At 35.6% G+C, this 18,297-nt stretch overlaps 2 protein-coding genes across 2 annotated transcripts in view; both read left to right on the top strand.

Moving 5' to 3' along the window:
* LOC112470959 (pantothenate kinase 2, mitochondrial-like) overlaps positions 1 to 9,892 on the top strand; it is a 13,381-nt gene extending 3,489 nt beyond the window's left edge. The window contains 1 exon segment of the mRNA XM_025039710.1: positions 8,010 to 9,892. Coding sequence (XP_024895478.1) covers positions 8,010 to 8,377 — 368 coding nt within the window. The 3' untranslated portion in view covers positions 8,378 to 9,892.
* Positions 1 to 18,297, top strand: part of PANK2 (pantothenate kinase 2) — a 22,018-nt gene that overhangs the window by 2,609 nt on the left and 1,112 nt on the right. The window contains exons 2-6 of the mRNA XM_025039700.1: positions 8,010 to 8,219; positions 11,472 to 11,725; positions 12,758 to 12,934; positions 15,498 to 15,621; positions 17,143 to 17,268. Of these exons, the coding sequence (XP_024895468.1) occupies positions 12,831 to 12,934; positions 15,498 to 15,621; positions 17,143 to 17,268 (354 nt within the window). The 5' untranslated portion in view covers positions 8,010 to 8,219; positions 11,472 to 11,725; positions 12,758 to 12,830. The remainder of the gene's footprint in view (positions 1 to 8,009; positions 8,220 to 11,471; positions 11,726 to 12,757; positions 12,935 to 15,497; positions 15,622 to 17,142; positions 17,269 to 18,297) is intronic.

Here is an 18,297-nt window from a genome sequence, read left to right as displayed (position 1 = left end):
CTTAGGATTTTTTTCAATAAATACCTGTACTGTTTCTGTTCACGATGCGGAGTGGCTGACTGCATTGGTCTCTGCCATTTTATATAGGGTACTTGAGCGTCCTTGTAGTTAGGTATCCCTGGGGGGTCCTGGAACCACTCCCCCTTAGATAATGAGGGACAGTTAAATTTTGGGGGAGTTGAAAGTTATATGGATTTTCAACTGCATGAGGGTTGTTCTCCACTACTCCCCTCCCCGCCACCGCCGGCACATTGTTCATGGGGCAGCTGTACTTTGGTCTTAACTTTGAGAAAATTCGGTAAGACTAAATTTTTCTGTATTAGTTGTTGAGAAAGTTGGGTATGGGGTGGAGCTACCTTTTGATTTTAGAAAATGGTCTGATATAATTACATTACTTGTCTAAAGGTAGGAGACTAGTTGTCATTTGAAACTAGAAGGAGCTATTCAGTTTCTCTTAGGGATTCTTGTGGGTTCTGGTTATAGTCATGTTCTGCCACACATGTTCCCTAAAGCAGTGTGATTCCCAAACCTGTCTCCATCTCAGACTTAATGCATCATAGTCTTTAGGGATGATACTAGAGATGTGTGTCTTTAAGAAGTTCTTTAAAAGTTTTAGGGTAGGCAGAGTATGTCTCATAGGACTGAGAGAAATACCAAGTAAAGATTGGTTTAAAATGATGGAAACGAAGATGCTAATGATGTTAATATAGCACTTACTCGTTTGTGTTAGACACTGTGCCAAATATTTTATGAAACTCATTTAAGTCTCAATTATCCTGTGAGGTAGTTAATTTTATTCCCAGTTTCCAGATGAGAAAACGGACTCATTGATATTGTCCCTTTTGTCCAAGGGCATATAGTGAGTTAGTTGTGTTTTGATTCTAGGTGTCTGACTTCAGACCCAGTGATATTGACCTCCCCATTTTGGAAATGGGGGATGGTACACACAGTGTAATCCAGAGCAGTGGTCTTACATGGAATCACTCAGAAGCTTAAAAAAAAAACCCCTCAGATCTATAAAGGGGTCTAAGAACATGCATATTTTAATTTTTAAAATTTTAATGAGGCATAATTACATATAGTAAAATACAATTTTTGACAGATAACATATGCTCATGTAACAGGAGAACATGCATTTTAATCAAGGGCCCCAGATGTGCAGCAGATGTGCAGGATGTGTGGAAACCCTGGGATCAGAGTGCTCTATGGCAGTGTGAGGACAGCTGGCTCTTTCAAGGTGACTTGCAAGCATGTTGTAGCTGCTTGGGAGATCTTTGGGACTTAACTGATTTTGGACTCATCTCAATCATAGAATATCGTTAACCTCCATTAGTTTAGAAAATAAAGCTTTTGTTTGTAGCTTGACAATATTAAACTAGAAAATGGATTGCTTTTCCTTGGTTTTTGGGGGAGTATCAGTGTTGGCAGAATTGAACTGGTGCTGGGGCCCTGGGACACTGCCCTTTATTAGATGCAGTGTTACATCTTCAGTGAGGGAGTTTGGAAGGGCTGCCCACTGGGAGCTTAGGAAAAACTTAGATTTCTGTTGCTCATATCCCATTTTTGAGAGACAGAATGGAGGAGAATGCTTTTTATATGGTCTCTCTTTTGGATGTAAATCATAAAACATTAAGCAAGGCTTTAAAATAGTTCAATTGTGCAGCTGTGTAAAATGGTACAGTATGTTATTTTAGGAACTGTATTTATGAATCATGCATTTCGATAATATGATTGTTCAGTGTTGTAATCCCTGCCTTCTCTTTATTTGGGAGGACCATAAGCAAGAAGAGATGTATGCTATTAAAAATATTTGCTTAAATACGTGTTAAAAGGAAGAGAGAAGGAACAGGATAATATACTGGAGGCTTTTGGAGAGGACCTTATCAGGGAGTGGAAAGAATGGCTATTTTAACTGATCATTTAAAAGATCGATGGTGTTGCTTGAGCTTAAGTTTATAACTTAGCATTTTTCAGGTTCATAAGTTGGGGTATCTTTATCTTCAGTCACTTTTCTTTCTCAATTTATGTCAGTAAGATTGACTAGGGTGTGGAAATCCCTCCTTTTAAAATAATGGCTTAAGTTTTGCTGTCTAAAGAGAAAGCCATCTTGCAATTTCTTAGTAGTCTGTTATGTATTGTATGTTTATATTTCCCAAATGTAAAGTTTTTATTGAGCCTGCTGATTTTATAACATAGTATAAGAATCTAGTTCTTGCGTTAAAATTGAGTACATTTTTATAAACCATGTATTTCCCATTGGAAAGCATTTCAGTCATTGGGACTATTATGGGACAGATATTGTGCTAAAGATAGTTTTATAGAAATAATCTGTGAGAGAGAGTATAAATTCTTTCTAGAAATGTGTCCTAAGTGAAGTATAGATTATCTAGACTGAATACTTTGGAGGCCTTAATATTAGGAAATATACGAAGGGCTGCAGACAGGCTAAAATATCTGAAAATTAATGGAAGCACTCATTAGTTAGAAGTAGTAAATAGGTGTTCTATTGGTGAGATATGAGGAATATGATGGTATAGCAAGAATCCTTTTTCCATCCAGTAGTCTCATGGTCAAGGATGGGCATCTAAGCCCCTTTGAACAGGCTGAATGTATGGTCTGAGTATGATTCCCTCAGCCACTATCAGAGCATGTGTCTAATGGATCTCTTATGCCTCTCAGTGTCTTTTAGTTCTTGGATATGTACATCCAGAAACATTAAAGAAAGGATATAACAAATATATATGAACCGACATACTTTACTTTGCTTGTCTTATTTTTCCTTAAGTATTATTTAAAGATGGTGAATTTTATTTAACTGCTTTTTATTTTTATTTTTATTAACCCAAGACTGTGTCCTGTGCTCTTAGGTTTGTATAATTACTTGTTAAAAGATACTTGTTAAAGGATTTAGGAAATCTTAGAAATCTCTAGGAAACTTATGCCTTTCCTTGACTGTGACCTTGGGCTTTTTTATATTTCAGTTTCTTAACCTATAAAGTGGAGTCATTATAGTACTTGCATTGGTCATTGTAATAATTAAATAAGTTATTCAGTAAGTCCTAATATAGTGTTTGGCTGTTAATAGATGATCATTTAAAACATAAAAGCTGTATACTAATGTTCCAATTTTTTAATCTAAGGGAACAGGAGTAAGGTTTAATTTGCTTTAAGATTTTTGCATTGTAGAATCTTCCACTGGTCTTAGGTATAGCCAAAATTTCAGGTTCCAGTCCTGTTGATGTAATATGTTCGTTGGCAGAGTGCCGTAACTCTCCTTTACTATCCATAAGGTCGACATCATCCTAAAGTTGATGGTCAAAGAATGGCACTACTAGTAGGTCAATAGGAATTAAATCTCCTTGCTTCAGTAATATCCAGCTCTTGATTTTTTAAGAGTGAAGAAACTTTTTTTTTCTTTTAGGTGCTAGGGACAGATTTTGTTTGCCTGACTCGTGCCAGGTTGGGTTAGGCCTGTCACTGGCAGTGGAATTTTTGTTGATACGAAGAAGTCATGACACTTCTTGGGATTGAGGTGGAATGGCTGCTGGGGAGTCAACCATAGTGTTCTTTAGAATTATATTGACATTGTTATTAATTTGGGGAGAATGGATATTTTAATAAGATTTTCCTTCTTAGAACAGGGTACATTTTCCTATTGCTGTGTCTTTCAACATACCATTTTAATAGCTGTCATACATATTTAGTATTAAATTTATTCGTAAATATTTTGAGGCTTTTGTTGTGTACATTTTTTATGTCATTTTCTTATGGTTTTGTTTAGGGGAAAGCTGTTGGTATTTATATTTTTTTTGTATTCAAATACTTAAAAATTTTTCATTAGTTCTGTTGATTTAATTGATTTTTCTTAATTTTTACTTTTTGGAGTCTGTCGAATTGGTTTTTCTCCTGCGATTTAGTAATGTAAGCAGGCCTCATTAATTGGAATTTCTACTGTGAAAACCATCCTTTCATTCTTGAGAAGAATCCCCATTGGCTCTGGTGTATTCTTCTACTGCACAACTCTATTGTATTTAATAATTTCATGTTTTTGGGTTTATGTTGTAAGAAAATGAAGAGGAATTTTCACTCAAAAGGCTAATCAGCTCTTTGTTCTTCTTTTGTAGATATGCTTGCTGCAGAGGCCTTACTCAAAATTAACTAAAGATTCATCTTCCCTTTTGCTTGTTCTGTCTAAGCAACAAATGTAACTGCCTGTACCCCCTAGCAACTCAGGGGCTTTGTAACTCTTTATAACTTCCTGCAACCCATAGGAACTCCCCCAGTGCTTTGTAACCATCTGAGGACAAATTAACCAATCAGCCCATGCCAAATAAGTTTTATAAAGCAATGTTGCAACTGAGCTCCTGGCTCAGATCTTCAGAGCGCTAGCTCCTCTGGGACTGTGCATAATAAACCTGAGTTCTCCAAATTTCCTAGTACTGCTTGGTTCCTCCCCGCCCGCCCCCCCGCCCCCATCCGATTTTTGCAACTTTTCTGCTGCAACAATCTAGTTTTGATATGAAGTAAGAATGACTTCTTTAGAAGCTCTTCAAAGTTTACCTGGAAATCATAGAGTCTGATGCTTTTTTTTGTTGTTGTTTGGGTGATAGATCTTTGACCACTTTTTCACAATTTTCAGTGTTTTTGATTTCTGTGTTTTCTACCTTTTTTGAGCAACCTTTTGTACTCTGTTTCTTCTAGCTGATCTGTTTAGTTTACGTTTTAAACATTGTTCTAAAGTTGTATATGGGTTTATTTGTATAATCTTTGTTATATACTCTTTCATCTTCTTGATCTTTTTTTAAAAAGAAAAGCTGTATTTTCTCTCTTTTTCTTGGATAGGCTTACCAGAAATTTGTCTGATGGTTTTTTCAAAGCTTAATTTTATTGATCAGCTCTACTGTGGCTTTGTTTACAACAATGATATTTTTCTAATTTCTTTTATATCTTGCTTTTTATCTTTAATAACTTCTAATTTGGGTCTGTTTGCTCTGTTTTATTTTTCTAGCATTTCAAATTGTGTGTGACATTCCCTTTTAATCAGGCTTCTTTTTGAATACATTTGATAAGTACTTAAGGCTAGAAGTTTCTCTTTGAGTATCACCTTGAATGTAGCATATTGTTTTTGATGTGTAGTGATCTCATTGTCATTTATTTTTAAATGTTTTGATTTTCTCTTTAATCTCAGAGTTTATAATAGTGGGTTTAAAAATTTCCAGGGGGATAGATTTATTTTTTTGTGTTTGTTGGATTAATTTCTAATTTTGAGGTATTGTCAAAAGTGAATGTAGTTTTTATTCTTTTAAATTTGAGGTTATTTAAGCTAGTGCAGTTAATTTTTGTGAACGGTTTGTGAGTATTTGAAACAAAAGTGTATTTGATATTTTTGATACAAAGTTATATTTTTGTTTAATAGATCACCTTATTATCTGATAGTTATTTCTGCCATTTTTAATTTTGTATTTACCATACTGTTTTTCTTCTTTGTTTTTGAACTGGTATTTTTTCGTACTTGTTTGAGGATCATAATGTTTATTTCTCTTCTGGAGTTGCCTATAAATTTTTAACACATTTAAACCGTCACTTCATTATTCTTGTTTAGAATTAATGAGAATCTGTATCTTCCTTTCCCCAAGAAGACAGAACTGCTGCTTGCTTTCACTTCCCTCTCCTTTCTCTTCCCTGTTCTACTTCCTGTGTTGAAATCATTTAAGTATTTTAGTTCCAGATTGCTTATTTTTCTAAAAGTCAGCGCATGTTGCTTCTTTTTCTTATTGTTTCTTATAGTTCATATCTTGGATGCTTTTAATATTATATTGGAGTATATTTACAAATTATATCAGAGAAGATCTTTGAGTAGTAAATGTTGAGCTCTTTGCTGTGTGAAAATTTCTTTTGCAATGCCAGTTAAAAGCTGATTTGTCTGGATGTGAGTTTCAGAATACTTTTCCTTATAACTTTGAAGTTATTGCTCTTCTAGCATCTGTGTGGACGAAGTCTAATTTTGTCTTCATGTGGTTTATGTATGTATCTTTGTAGGAATTCATTTTTGTGTTCAAGTCTCTCCTTTCTCCACTAATTAATTCTGTTTAACACTTAGTGGATCTTTGAACCTGTCCTTTCACCCCTATCTGTCCTAGAAAATTTCTAGAACGCATATAATAACATAGATGTTGGACTCTGGTTCTGCATTCTTTATATCTGACTTTCTTTCATAATCTACTCGAGGCATTTTAGGAGAATTTCTTATAATTTTCTATTTTTTTTGTGCCTATTTTATTAAATGTATTTGTTAAGCTTTATTTTGGAAGTAAATTTTTTCTCCTTTTTTTCTTTTGTAAAAGTGTTTTTATTGAGGTATAATTTACATACAATAAACTACATTCATTTAAAGTTTACAATCCCATGCATTTTGACAGATATATACACCCATGAAGCTACCCCTTTGCCCCAGCCATCAAGATTTGGGTTACCCCTGTGCAGTCTTTCCCTGCTCCCCCTCTCCCCAGCCTATGGTCTGCTTTCTATCAGATCCAGAAATGATTAGCTTGCATTTTCTAGAGTTTCATATAGATGGAATCATACAGTATGTAGCTTTTTGTGTAAGGCTTCTTGCACTCAGCCTGAGATTTCATTTGTGTATATAGTAGTCTCTCCTCCCTGCCTTTTTTGTTTTGAAAGCCCCACCACAGCTGGCAATCATTTCTCATTTTTTTTTTTTTAATGGTAGTTTATTCATTTTTCATGGATGAGATCTCATTTTACCTTTGAGGATATTTATGATTAAGTCTCCTATTTGTCCCTGCAACTCTTTCTTCAGATGTTTAGCTTCTCGTTTTGTGTTGATTTCCTTTTTGGTAATTCTACTTTGAAAAGTGATCATCTCTGCTTTGAAGATGGCTGTTTTCCTGTCAGTGATTGTAGCGTCTGTTTACCAGTCAGGATAGATTGTAGGGAAGAGATGGGACATATGGCCAGAAATAGACTCATTTCTTCTGAGTAATAGCAGCTACTTTGGTGCTATCCTGAATCTCAGGGCTCAAGTGCCTGGGCTCATTGAAGACTTTGCCTCTGTGGGGCTGCGGGGGTGGAGTTGGGTAGTGGTTTTCAGTAGAAGGAAGTGACTGGCTTGGCCAGTTGCGCCAAATGCATTTCCTCACCAGATCACCCATGACTGCACCAGAGCTCCTATTTCCCATGGCAGCTATTCCATCTATAGCTTGAATGGAACACTTCTATTCTACCCCCGCCTTTATAGCTTCTGTCAGTTTTTATAGCATTATTCTTCTGAGGTTTCTGGATAGTTACTGCTCTTATCAGCCTAGTTCTGCTGAGTGTATCACTTCTTGTTTCTCAAAATTATTTTAGAAAATAGTATGTCAAATTATATCTTTGTCATTTCTAGGATTTAAGGTGAGAGGAGAAGTCATGCATGTGTATCTATGCAGTCTATCTTGATCCAATTTTCTGAAGCCCTTTTTTGGAAAGGATTTTTTTGGTAACATTAACTTTGAAACATCTGTTGCACAGAAGTCCATGGAAACTTTTTTTAGGACATCCTGTTTTGAGAGAAATTGAACACTGAAGCTTATGTTGCATAGGGTTTAGCATTTCCTCTACTCCTAGTTTGAGTACTAAACCAGAACTGAAAAGTCTCAGCATTTCTTCTGTAAGCCAAGGGGAGGGTGAAGGTTTTCAGTCTCAATCTTTTTTTCCCCAGAGTTGAGGTTCATGGGTAGTCTTTTTTTTTTTAAAATGTGTTATAGTACATTTTGGGCTCGTCTGTATAAGAGGTTTGGGTTGGCTCAATATTCTAATATTTTTCTTTCTGATCTTTGTAATGTTTTTTAGATGTGCTTCCAAATCAGGCAATCATATTTCTTCTCCCCCAAACCTTTTTGTTTGTATAGTCCTTAGAAACCTCAGGGTATGAAAAAAGTTGCTAATCTAGTAGGTGTAAATTTAGTTTTCATGAAAAGCTGTTCTGACATTTTTTTCCTCCCATTTAGTTTTTCCGTGGTTTGGCTTGGATATTGGTGGAACCCTGGTCAAGCTGGTTTATTTCGAACCCAAAGACATCACTGCTGAAGAAGAAGAGGAAGAAGTGGAAAGTCTTAAAAGCATTCGGAAGTACCTGACCTCCAATGTGGCTTATGGGTCCACAGGTATTCGGGATGTGCACCTGGAGCTGAAGGACCTGACTCTGTGTGGACGCAAAGGCAATCTGCACTTTATACGCTTTCCCACTCATGACATGCCTGCTTTTATTCAAATGGGCAGAGATAAAAACTTCTCGAGTCTCCACACTGTCTTTTGTGCCACTGGAGGTGGAGCGTACAAATTTGAGCAGGATTTTCTCACAGTATGCATTTTTTAGCTTATATACAATTTACGGTAATCTGATTGTTAAAAATAATACCTATAGCAAGTGGTAGAATCATTTCCATCTCTAATGGAACTTGAATTTTCTTGAGTCAAATTAAGTATAATTTAGTGACAGTCAGAAAATAGCCACCTAGAGATTGTTGTATAGTTTTTGTCCAGTTCATATGAGTTGATGAGAATCAGAACCACTAAAAGCGTAGCAATTTATTGTTCTTTAGTATGAAAAAATAGTGAAGCTGTAATAAGCAGAGTAAGGAACTACCTATAAGAAATGATACCATTAAATCTCGAACATTGAGATTGAAAAATAATTTTTAAAATTTGTCTTTTCATGTCATAAATTTGTTTCGAACCTCCTCTATCATATAGTTTCTCTTGTTCCCTTCAGTGCTTCTTGGCTTTTTTAAAATACAAGGAACTCTGGTCTAAAGCAGTGGTTTTCAGACCTCAGGAATAGTCAGAGTTGGTTGATGACAGAGTCTCCTCTTTGCAAATGCCTTCTGATGTTTTCTGTGCTACACACTTGTTAACAGCCATCTCTGAATCATGTCTGGACACTAGATGGAGTGCCAGTGGGCACTTGATTTGGTTTTTATTCAGTGAACACTGTGTGCAAGGCCTCGTGGTGTTAGGCCCTTTGAAGGTGGAGGTGGTGGTAGGTGGGAGAATTGCCAAGTGAATTGGCTGAGACGCTGACCTTCAGGGTGTGATATAGATTTAAAATATCTTAAGTGACCATGTTTCTAATGCCACCAGTGAGACTATTGTTCCTGAGATTCTGCCTTTGCCTGTGTTATATTCCATATTTCTTTTTCTCCTTATGTGTCACCGCATGATTTTAATTAATTAATCATTTTTTTAGGCAAGGCAACCCTTGGTTGACCTCACAGATTGCAAGGACTTTGTCAGTTTACAATCCCTTATTTTTTATTTTTTATTTTTTATACCTACAGCACCTGCCGTATGATTTTATGACCGTGTCTTCTTTGTCCTGTATCTCCTGACTTTCTCCCGTAACTGACCATAGTCATAATATAGAACTGAATTTTAAAAATGAATTTTTAAACAGGTTTTATATTTTTTGCTTGAATTTCTCTCGGTTGTTGGTTTTCAGTGGTTTCTTTTCTACCTGCGAGTAAAGGGGAAGGCAGCAGGAGGAGAGAAGTTTTCCCTTCTTTGTGGAAGCCTCATAGTTGACTCTGGACTATAACTGATAGATAAAGGAGAGAAAACCTCCCTATATCCAGGACCCTGCAGAGATGCCCTTTGGAACATATTCGGTAACCATTCAGGCTGTTGCCAGAGGTTCAGCATTGTGTGGTAAATCTAAGGAGACGGTGCAAGTGTATTTTAGACCCTAGGAATTGCTTCTTAGGCTTTTGGGGTTTCTCATTTGTATGTACCAGCATTAGCCTTGAGAACTGAAAATTAAATGCCTATCAAATCCTGTTTGTGCATTAGAAGTCACTAATATTTAATAAACTACAGTGAAATAGTTTTAAAAATACTGCGTTTACCCTGTTTCTTTTTTAATGTGAATCAGATTTCCTGACAGTTTGTACGTTGATATAACACCTACGTTGAGTCACTTGAGTTAGTGAAATTGATTTATGCATTCATTCAGCCTCTAACTATATCCAGTTAGGCTGGGATTCATAAGGAGTAATAGCACAACAGAACACTTCAAGATAACACAAATTATGGGAAGGATAAAAGGAAATACTGGTTGGGCATATAATGGCAGAATACTACTTGGATTATAATAGGACACTGGTGTAAAATGATTTGGCTTAGAAATGAAAATGCTGGCACTTGAGATTCAAGTGTCAGGAAGTCAGTATTTAAATTTGTCTTGACAAGAAGGGCTTGAGGATATGAAATGAAGACAGCGATGAACAATTAAAGGGCTTGGGTTTGGCCAGAAGAGTAACTTAATATTCTTAATTAGGGATTATTAATTAAAGATTAAGATGAAGTTACCTATTAATTGTGTTTCCACTATGAATCAGAATGAATTGCATGTAAATGAAATCAAATGGGAGGTGACTTAAATGGGGAGAACTTGTAGGGCTGACTTTGGTTGTAAACAAAACCTTTTCCTTTTTTGGGGATTGAGGCATCTTTACGTTTGTCACATATATTGAGTATATATGCTTGTAAAATTCAAATGGGTTAGAAGTTCATGGAGTAAAATGTGGAAGGTTTTTTTTTAAAATTCAGTGTCACCACTCTTAAAAGCTTACATATCTTTAGTTTTTTTATGCATGACTGTGTGACACATATATGTGCACATTAAAATAGGTTTTAAAAATAGGTAGATTGGATCATATTTTATAAAATGTTTCTCAGCTTGCTTTTTTGACTAACAACATGTCTTGAAGTTCCTTCCACTTTAATTATTAATGGAATAAAGATCCTTTTTATTCTGAATTTTTGTATAGTGTTACATAATAGGAATAATAATTTATTTAAATGAAATTCCTAAAATAGTTATTTGAATGGAATTAAGTTGATAACAGTGTTCTAAATTCTGATTCTGCTAAAATCCCCTTGTCTTCCAGAAGATGTAACTTGTTTAGATAGTGAAAAATCTTGCCTTCTAATTGGCCATTTTCAGCTTTTTGGCTTCAGGTTATTAATAATAAAGGGTAGCCTACTTCGATACTGCTCCGTAGCTTTGAAGATATTCTTTGGAAGGCAGATGTCAGTCTTTGTGGCTCCCGCCAGGTGTCACCAGGTCCTTGCATTACTTGGATTTCTTGGAGCCTGGTTTCTGATAGGGCTGTGATCTCAGCTATGCTTCTGCTTCATGTCTGTGAGCAGCCATCTTGTTTTCTGCTCAGGTTTTTGGCATATTTCTCCAGCTGCTGCAGTGGTTTGTAGGTAGAGTGTATTTGGGTCTGTGGGAGCAAGAGTCTGTCTTGTCGGTCCATAGTTATGTTTGTGGTCTACAGATCTGTAAAACATGCACAAATAAAACACATCTATGAACATTTTTATGGTTTGTAGATGGGATACCTTGTTAAATGGAGTTTTTATTTGTTTGGCTTGTTAAAAAGTCTGAAAACATTTTTATCTCATTACAGATAGGTGATCTTCAGCTTTGCAAACTTGATGAACTAGATTGCTTAATAAAAGGAATTTTATATATTGACTCAGTTGGATTCAATGGACGGTCACAATGTTATTACTTTGAAAACCCTGCTGATTCTGAAAAATGTCAGAAGTTACCGTTTGATTTGAAAAATCCATACCCTCTGCTTCTGGTGAACATTGGCTCTGGGGTTAGCATCTTAGCAGTATATTCCAAAGATAATTACAAGCGGGTCACTGGTACCAGGTAGGTTTTTATATAAAAGTCATTATTTATTCTTGATATAATGGGTTAACACTGAGTTTTCAGGTATTGCATATAATGTTAAAATTATGTGGAAGATATAACTTTTCTAGAATTATACAAACATGTTTCTCTTTGAAAGTTCTGATTTCATGATCTCTTTAATCTCTATTGCTCAAGGTTTCATTGCTATATATATAAAATATCTCATCAGCCAACTCATGGATCCCATAGTCCCTGCCCTCAGTATGTGGCGTGCATATACCATAAAGTAACCAAAGGTAGATAGTATAAGGAGAAGGCAAGGCAAGATCCTAGTTTTGAAATTGGTCTAGATTTTATACATGTATACACATACATGTGTGTTTGTACGCATATATGTGTGTGCGTGCACACACAAGCACACCTCCCACACCCCCACTCCCCGCCACCCTGGGATGGTGTGCGATCTAGAAGTTGAGGCATACTGAGCACTACAAAAATGATTGAGGGAGGGTGGTCTGAAAAGGGAAAATTTGGTGGCAGATGAGAGTGAATACGTTTTGGTTGAAGGATCAGAGATCAATTGAAAAATAAGGAGCTAGAGATTGGGATAAACAAGTTTTTTAATAGGTATTGGTTAAAGAATGAGTGGAGTAATTTTTGGGGGGAAAACATTCACGCAAGAGTGTTGATGGGGCGCATGAGGATGACTTGGGGCAGGCACTTGGAGAAAGCGGGGAGGTGCCAGCATAGTCCTTGGTGTGGTGGGCTGATCTGTACCTGAGGCTCCTTATACTCAGCAGGTGCCCATACTGAACAGAGACATGAGTGGGGAGGTGAGCCCTGTGTTTTGCTACTTTGCTTATTGGAGCACGTGAACATGTATCTTCCAAGATGTCTATTAGGTACTTGTTTTTACCTTTTCACAGTCTTGTTTCTTACAGGTGGCATCTGCATGATTGGGTTGAGGCAAGAGTGGATTGATACGTGAACATGGTTTTGGGTTCAATTTTAAAAATGTTATAATACTATGTTGTTTGTTTTTAATCACAGTCTTGGAGGAGGAACTTTTTTTGGTCTCTGCTGTCTGCTTACTGGCTGTACTACTTTTGAAGAAGCTCTTGAAATGGCATCTCGTGGAGATAGCACCAAAGTGGATAAACTAGTGCGAGACATTTATGGAGGAGACTATGAGAGGTTTGGACTGCCAGGCTGGGCTGTGGCTTCGAGGTAAGGGGGCATGTGTTCTAAGAAACACAGGAATAAAATATTAAATATTGGGTATATCTTTTCCTTTTTTAAACAGCTTTACATAATATAGAGTCACCTGTTTAAAGTGTCCAATTTAGTGGTTTCTAGTATATTTATAGAATTGCACAGCTATCACCATAGTCCAATTTCAGAGTATTTTCATCATCTCAGAAAGAAACCTGTATCATTAGCTATCACTCCCCATTCCCCCACCCCAATTTTTGGTAAACACTAACCTATTTTCTGTCTATAGATTTGCCCGTTCTGAACATTCCATATAAATGGTATCATAGAATATGTGATTTTTCTGACTGGCTTCTTTCATTTAGTATATTTTCAAGGTTGATCCATGTCGTGGCATGAATCAGAACTTTGTTCCTTTATATTGCTGAATAATATTCTGTTATATGAATGTATAACATCCATTTCTCAGTTGATAAACATTTGGGTCATTTCAACTTTTGGTTATTATGAATACCGCTACGAACATTCATGTACAAGTCTCTATGTAGACATACTGTTTTATAATTCTCTTGGATATATACCTAGGACTGGAATTGCTGGATCATGTGGTACAATCTTTTGAGGAAATGTCAGATTGTTTTCCAAAGTGGCTGCACCATTTTACAATCCCACCTGCAGCATATTAGGGTTCAAATTTCTCCATATCCTTGCTAACACTTCTTACTGTCTTTTTGATTTTAACTGCCTTAATAGGTATAAAGTAATTTCTCATGGTTTTGATTTGTATTGCTTTGATGAATAAGGATGTTGAATATCTTTTCATGTACTTATTGACTATCTGTCTATCAACTCATTGGAGAAATGTCTGTTCAAGTCTTTCATTTTTTAGCTGGAGTATTTGTCTTATTATTGAGTTGTAAGAATTCTTACATGTTCTGGATACAAATCCCTTATCAAATACACAGTTTGCAAATATTTTCTCCCATTCTGCTGGTTGTCTTTTCACTTTCTTTATGGTGTCCTTTCCAGCATAGAATTTTTAAATTTAAATAGATAAGATGAAGTCTATCTTATCTATCTTCACTTTCATCACTTATGCTTTGGTATTACATGTAAGAAATCACTGCCTAGCCTAAGATCACAGAGATTTACTTCTCTGTTATAAGAGTTTTATAGCCTAAGATCACAAAGATTTACTTCTCTATTATAAGAGTTTTATAGTTTTAGTTAGCTCTAACATTTAGGTCTATGATCCGTTTTGAGTGAATTTTTGTGTATGGTTTAAATTCATTCTTTTTGCATGTTGGTATAGTCAACCCAGCACCTTCTGTTGAATATTCTTTCCTGATTGAATTCTTTTGGCCCCTTTGTTGAAAATCAGTTGACCATAAATGTATGGTTTATTTCTGAACTCAAGTTTTGTTCTATTGATGTTTTTCATTATGCTAGTACCACACTACCTTGATTAACTGCAACTTTGTACTAAGTTTTGAATTGGGTAGTGTGAGTCTAACAAGTTAGTGTTCTATTTCAAGATTTTTTTGGCTAGTCTGGGCCCCTTGACTTTCTATATGAATTTTAAAATCAGCTTGTCAATATCTGTAAAAAAAAGCAACAGATTTTGATAGGGATAGTGTTGAATCTGTAGATCATTTTGGAGAATATTGCTATCTTAATACTTTCTAGTCTTCTCATCCAAGAAGATGGAGTGTCTTTGCATTTATTTAGATCTTTACTTTCTTTCAACACTGTTTTTTAGTTTTCAGTGTACAAGTATTATACTTTTGTTAAATATATCCCTAAGCATTTTATTCTCTTTGATGCTGTTATAAATGGAATTCGTTTTCTTAATTTCATTTTCGGATTCTTCGGAAATACAAAGGTTTTGTGTGTATTGAGGCACATGGTTTTTAATAATAGAAAAGGCACTCATATATGCTCGTTTACTAATTTTAGGTACTTGGTAAGTGCTGTAGATTTCATTTTCTATGTTTGCAGCATTTGCTCATTGGGAATCACTTTTTCTGATTAGTTGGGTTTGTTTTTGTTCAGCGTTATTAATGTAGCAATTCTGCAGGTCAGGTACTTTGAAGTACTTGATCTGCTAGGGAAATCTGAAACTCTTAAGTAGTTTACTCTGGGACTTAGCTGTCTGCATTTTGTTTTGCTGGAATAAAACAGTTTACCAGATGTGAATGTGACCATTCAGCCCAGTGGAAGAGCTGGGCAGTTGGGGAGAAATTGCTACTAGAGATTCTTCCTGCAACTTTCCCTGGTTGCAGAAGGAGCAATGGTGCCTTACAGTGTATCTTATGAGTGTGTGAATATCTGGTATCAAAAGTAGATAGATTTCAGTGGAAAGGACAAGGAAAACCATTTGCTCAGAGTGCTTGTGGTTTCTCTTTGAGGCTGCATTTCTCTTGGAGCACATGCTCCTTTATTTTGTAATGAACAATTTGAAGATTTGAACAACATTGCTCTAAAAGTCACTTTTATCTTAATCAAGTAACATTCAAGTTTTGTTGGCCTGTGTTGACTTTGGTTTATCAAAGGGAATTTTTTTTTTTTTTTATCACAGCTTTGGCAACATGATGAGCAAGGAGAAGCGAGAGGCTGTCAGTAAAGAGGACCTTGCCAGAGCGACCTTGATCACTATCACCAACAACATTGGCTCGATCGCAAGAATGTGTGCCCTTAATGAAGTAAGGGGACGTGGATTTCTGTAGTTGCTCTAACGTGGGCCCCACCTTGCGTACAACATTTGTCTTCTCTGGGGCCTCAATGTGGCCATATGTGGCGGAGTTTGTTTCATTGGCAAACTTAAAACTCTTCACCTGTAATCTTTTTTTTTTTCCTTACTGAAAAATACTGCTGCTATCTAGAAGTAGAGGAGAAAGTAGAGAGAGGTAGCAATGTAGGCAGTGTTCCAGATGGTGGGGACTGTTGGATGGTGATGATGGATAGTGATGCTGAATCTAGACTTCATGCTCATTGTGGAGCTCTAGAATCCCTTGGAAGGAATCCAGAGAAGTCATTGAAGCTGAGAGAAGACCGAACAGGCTGAGGACTGCTTACCCTGCCACCCCCTCCACTGCAGTAGAACTGTCTTTGTGCTTTCAGCTTCTTTACAGTGCTGCCTTGTAGCATTCAGGTCAAGCAGCATTGTACAGGGCTATGAAAGAACCAAGAATGGCCTTCCCGTGGGTATCCATTTGGTGCAGCTTTATAGCTTGTCCTTATTTATACATTTTGTTTAAAATTATTTTAAACAGTTTCTATAGGCATGTGGCTTAAAAAGAAAACCTTAAAAGGTGCAAAAGGACTGTCTCCTTTTTAATTAAAAAGATACTGTATCAGCATCAAGTAATTAAAACCTCATTTGAATATGTTAACACTATTTTCTTTATTGCATGTTCCCTTGTTCTTATTTATGTATTTAAGATTTGGTGTACATACCATTTTATATTGTTTTGTAAATATAAATTTCATGGCTGTATATTTGATGTCTTTTTATATAAATCATTCACGTAGGGCTGGGCATTTGATAGCTGTGTAGTAAAGCATTTTTAAGCATGAAGCTATTCCTTGGTTGAATTTTATTCTTGATAAGGGACTTAGGAATGAGATTTTTTCATCTAAAAAAATATGACCATGCTTATGAATCTTAATAGGTATTGCCAGGATGCTTTCTGTGCACAAAGGCTGTACCAATTTATATCATCTTTAGCAGTAAATAAATGGATCAGTTTTACCACAACCTTGACTAATGTTGGCAGTGGAATTTCAGTTAGTTGTTTTGCTAACACTTAATAGGTCTAAACTTTTACTTTTTTGTTAACTAGCAAGGTTGAAATTTTTTTCTGTGATGTATAATTTGCCTATTTATGTCACTTTCCTTCTTTGAATTGGGTCTTACTATTTTTTTTAACTTATCTGTATAAAACTTTTTATTTAATAGTAGTTATTGTTTGTCACTTTTAATACATGTTTTTCCTAATCTGTTTTCTCCTGTGACATTTTTTGGCATGCTTTGAATTGGGTCCAGAGTTGTCTGGTGATCAAATTTAAGTAGCCCTTGATCAGTTGGATTAAATGTAAATACTTTTTTTGATTAGAAGTCAGCTTGCTGCTAAAAATTTTGCACACGGTCTCTGTTTGGGATAGCTTTTACCAGCAAACATAAATTAAGATGAAAACTAATTGCCTTTTTTTGATGTGCTTAGAACATTAACCAGGTGGTATTTGTTGGAAATTTCTTGAGAATTAATACGATCGCCATGCGGCTTTTGGCATATGCTTTGGATTATTGGTCCAAGGGACAATTGAAAGCACTTTTTTCGGAACACGAGGTAAGCAGACTTACTTCCTGTGATACGTTACCTACATAAAGGGCATACAGTTCACTGCGTTGGAATTTGAAGTATAGGTGAAATGGGCTACTGTACTTATTTTGGTAATTGTATGATATGGGTTTTAACTTTGATTGTAATGTTCAAAAGCTTTTTCTTACCTGATTTAACACAAGGGTGATTTTTGGTTAATTGTGAGCTTCAGCAATTTTGAAGAAAGAAGTCTTGAATATTTAGCTATATTTCTGATGCCTTATTTTCTGAATTTCCCATTGCACTTGATTTATTTATGCACTTACTTTGAGTTCTGCTTTTTTCATTTTTTGACATCAGTTTTTATGTATTGATATACATATATAGTTCATGTGTCATTTGAGATATACGTTCTAAAAACAAATAGATCAGTAAAAAACATTCCAGGACTAAAACCACAATATCATAAAAACTTAACATGTAGACAGGCTAGAAATAACAAAATGGAAAAGAATCATTGAATTGCTCAACCTGATATTTTATTGGAAAGTGCCTTTCTGTTTTTTCCAGTTTGGGGAAAAATAGAACCTGAGCTATGGAAGGGGCTCTCACTTTCCTCTGGTTGGTTGTGGGGCAGTTAAACTATTTTAAGTGTTATTGGGTTTTTAGAGACTGTTCTCATGAACAATTTTCAGAATTGTATGTGCATATTTACATTTTAACTGTTTATATGGATTGACAGAAATCAAAGTAGTATTTGAAGTGCTATAGAGATTGCTTTTTTCCTTTATGGTAGCTGTTAGCTTTTCCTTTTCAGTTGCTTTAAGTTCATAGTTAAAACTCAAAGCACACAGATTCCTTGTACCAAAAAGCTTAGTTTAAGACATCTAACTTTTTGACTTCTAATGTTATTATGTTAGTAAATTGGTACCAAGTTATTGTTTTTTATACCTTTTATATACATCTTGCTTTTTGTGATCTTTGACCTGTTTATTTTGTTTTATATTAGAATAAAAAGAAATTTTGTTTAATGTCGTATTTTAGTATAACTTTCCT

This window comes from Pteropus alecto, unplaced genomic scaffold (genome assembly GCF_000325575.1).
Source record: "Pteropus alecto unplaced genomic scaffold, ASM32557v1 scaffold45, whole genome shotgun sequence".
NCBI lineage: Eukaryota > Metazoa > Chordata > Mammalia > Chiroptera > Pteropodidae > Pteropus > Pteropus alecto.
This window is presented reverse-complemented; position numbering and strand designations above follow the sequence as displayed.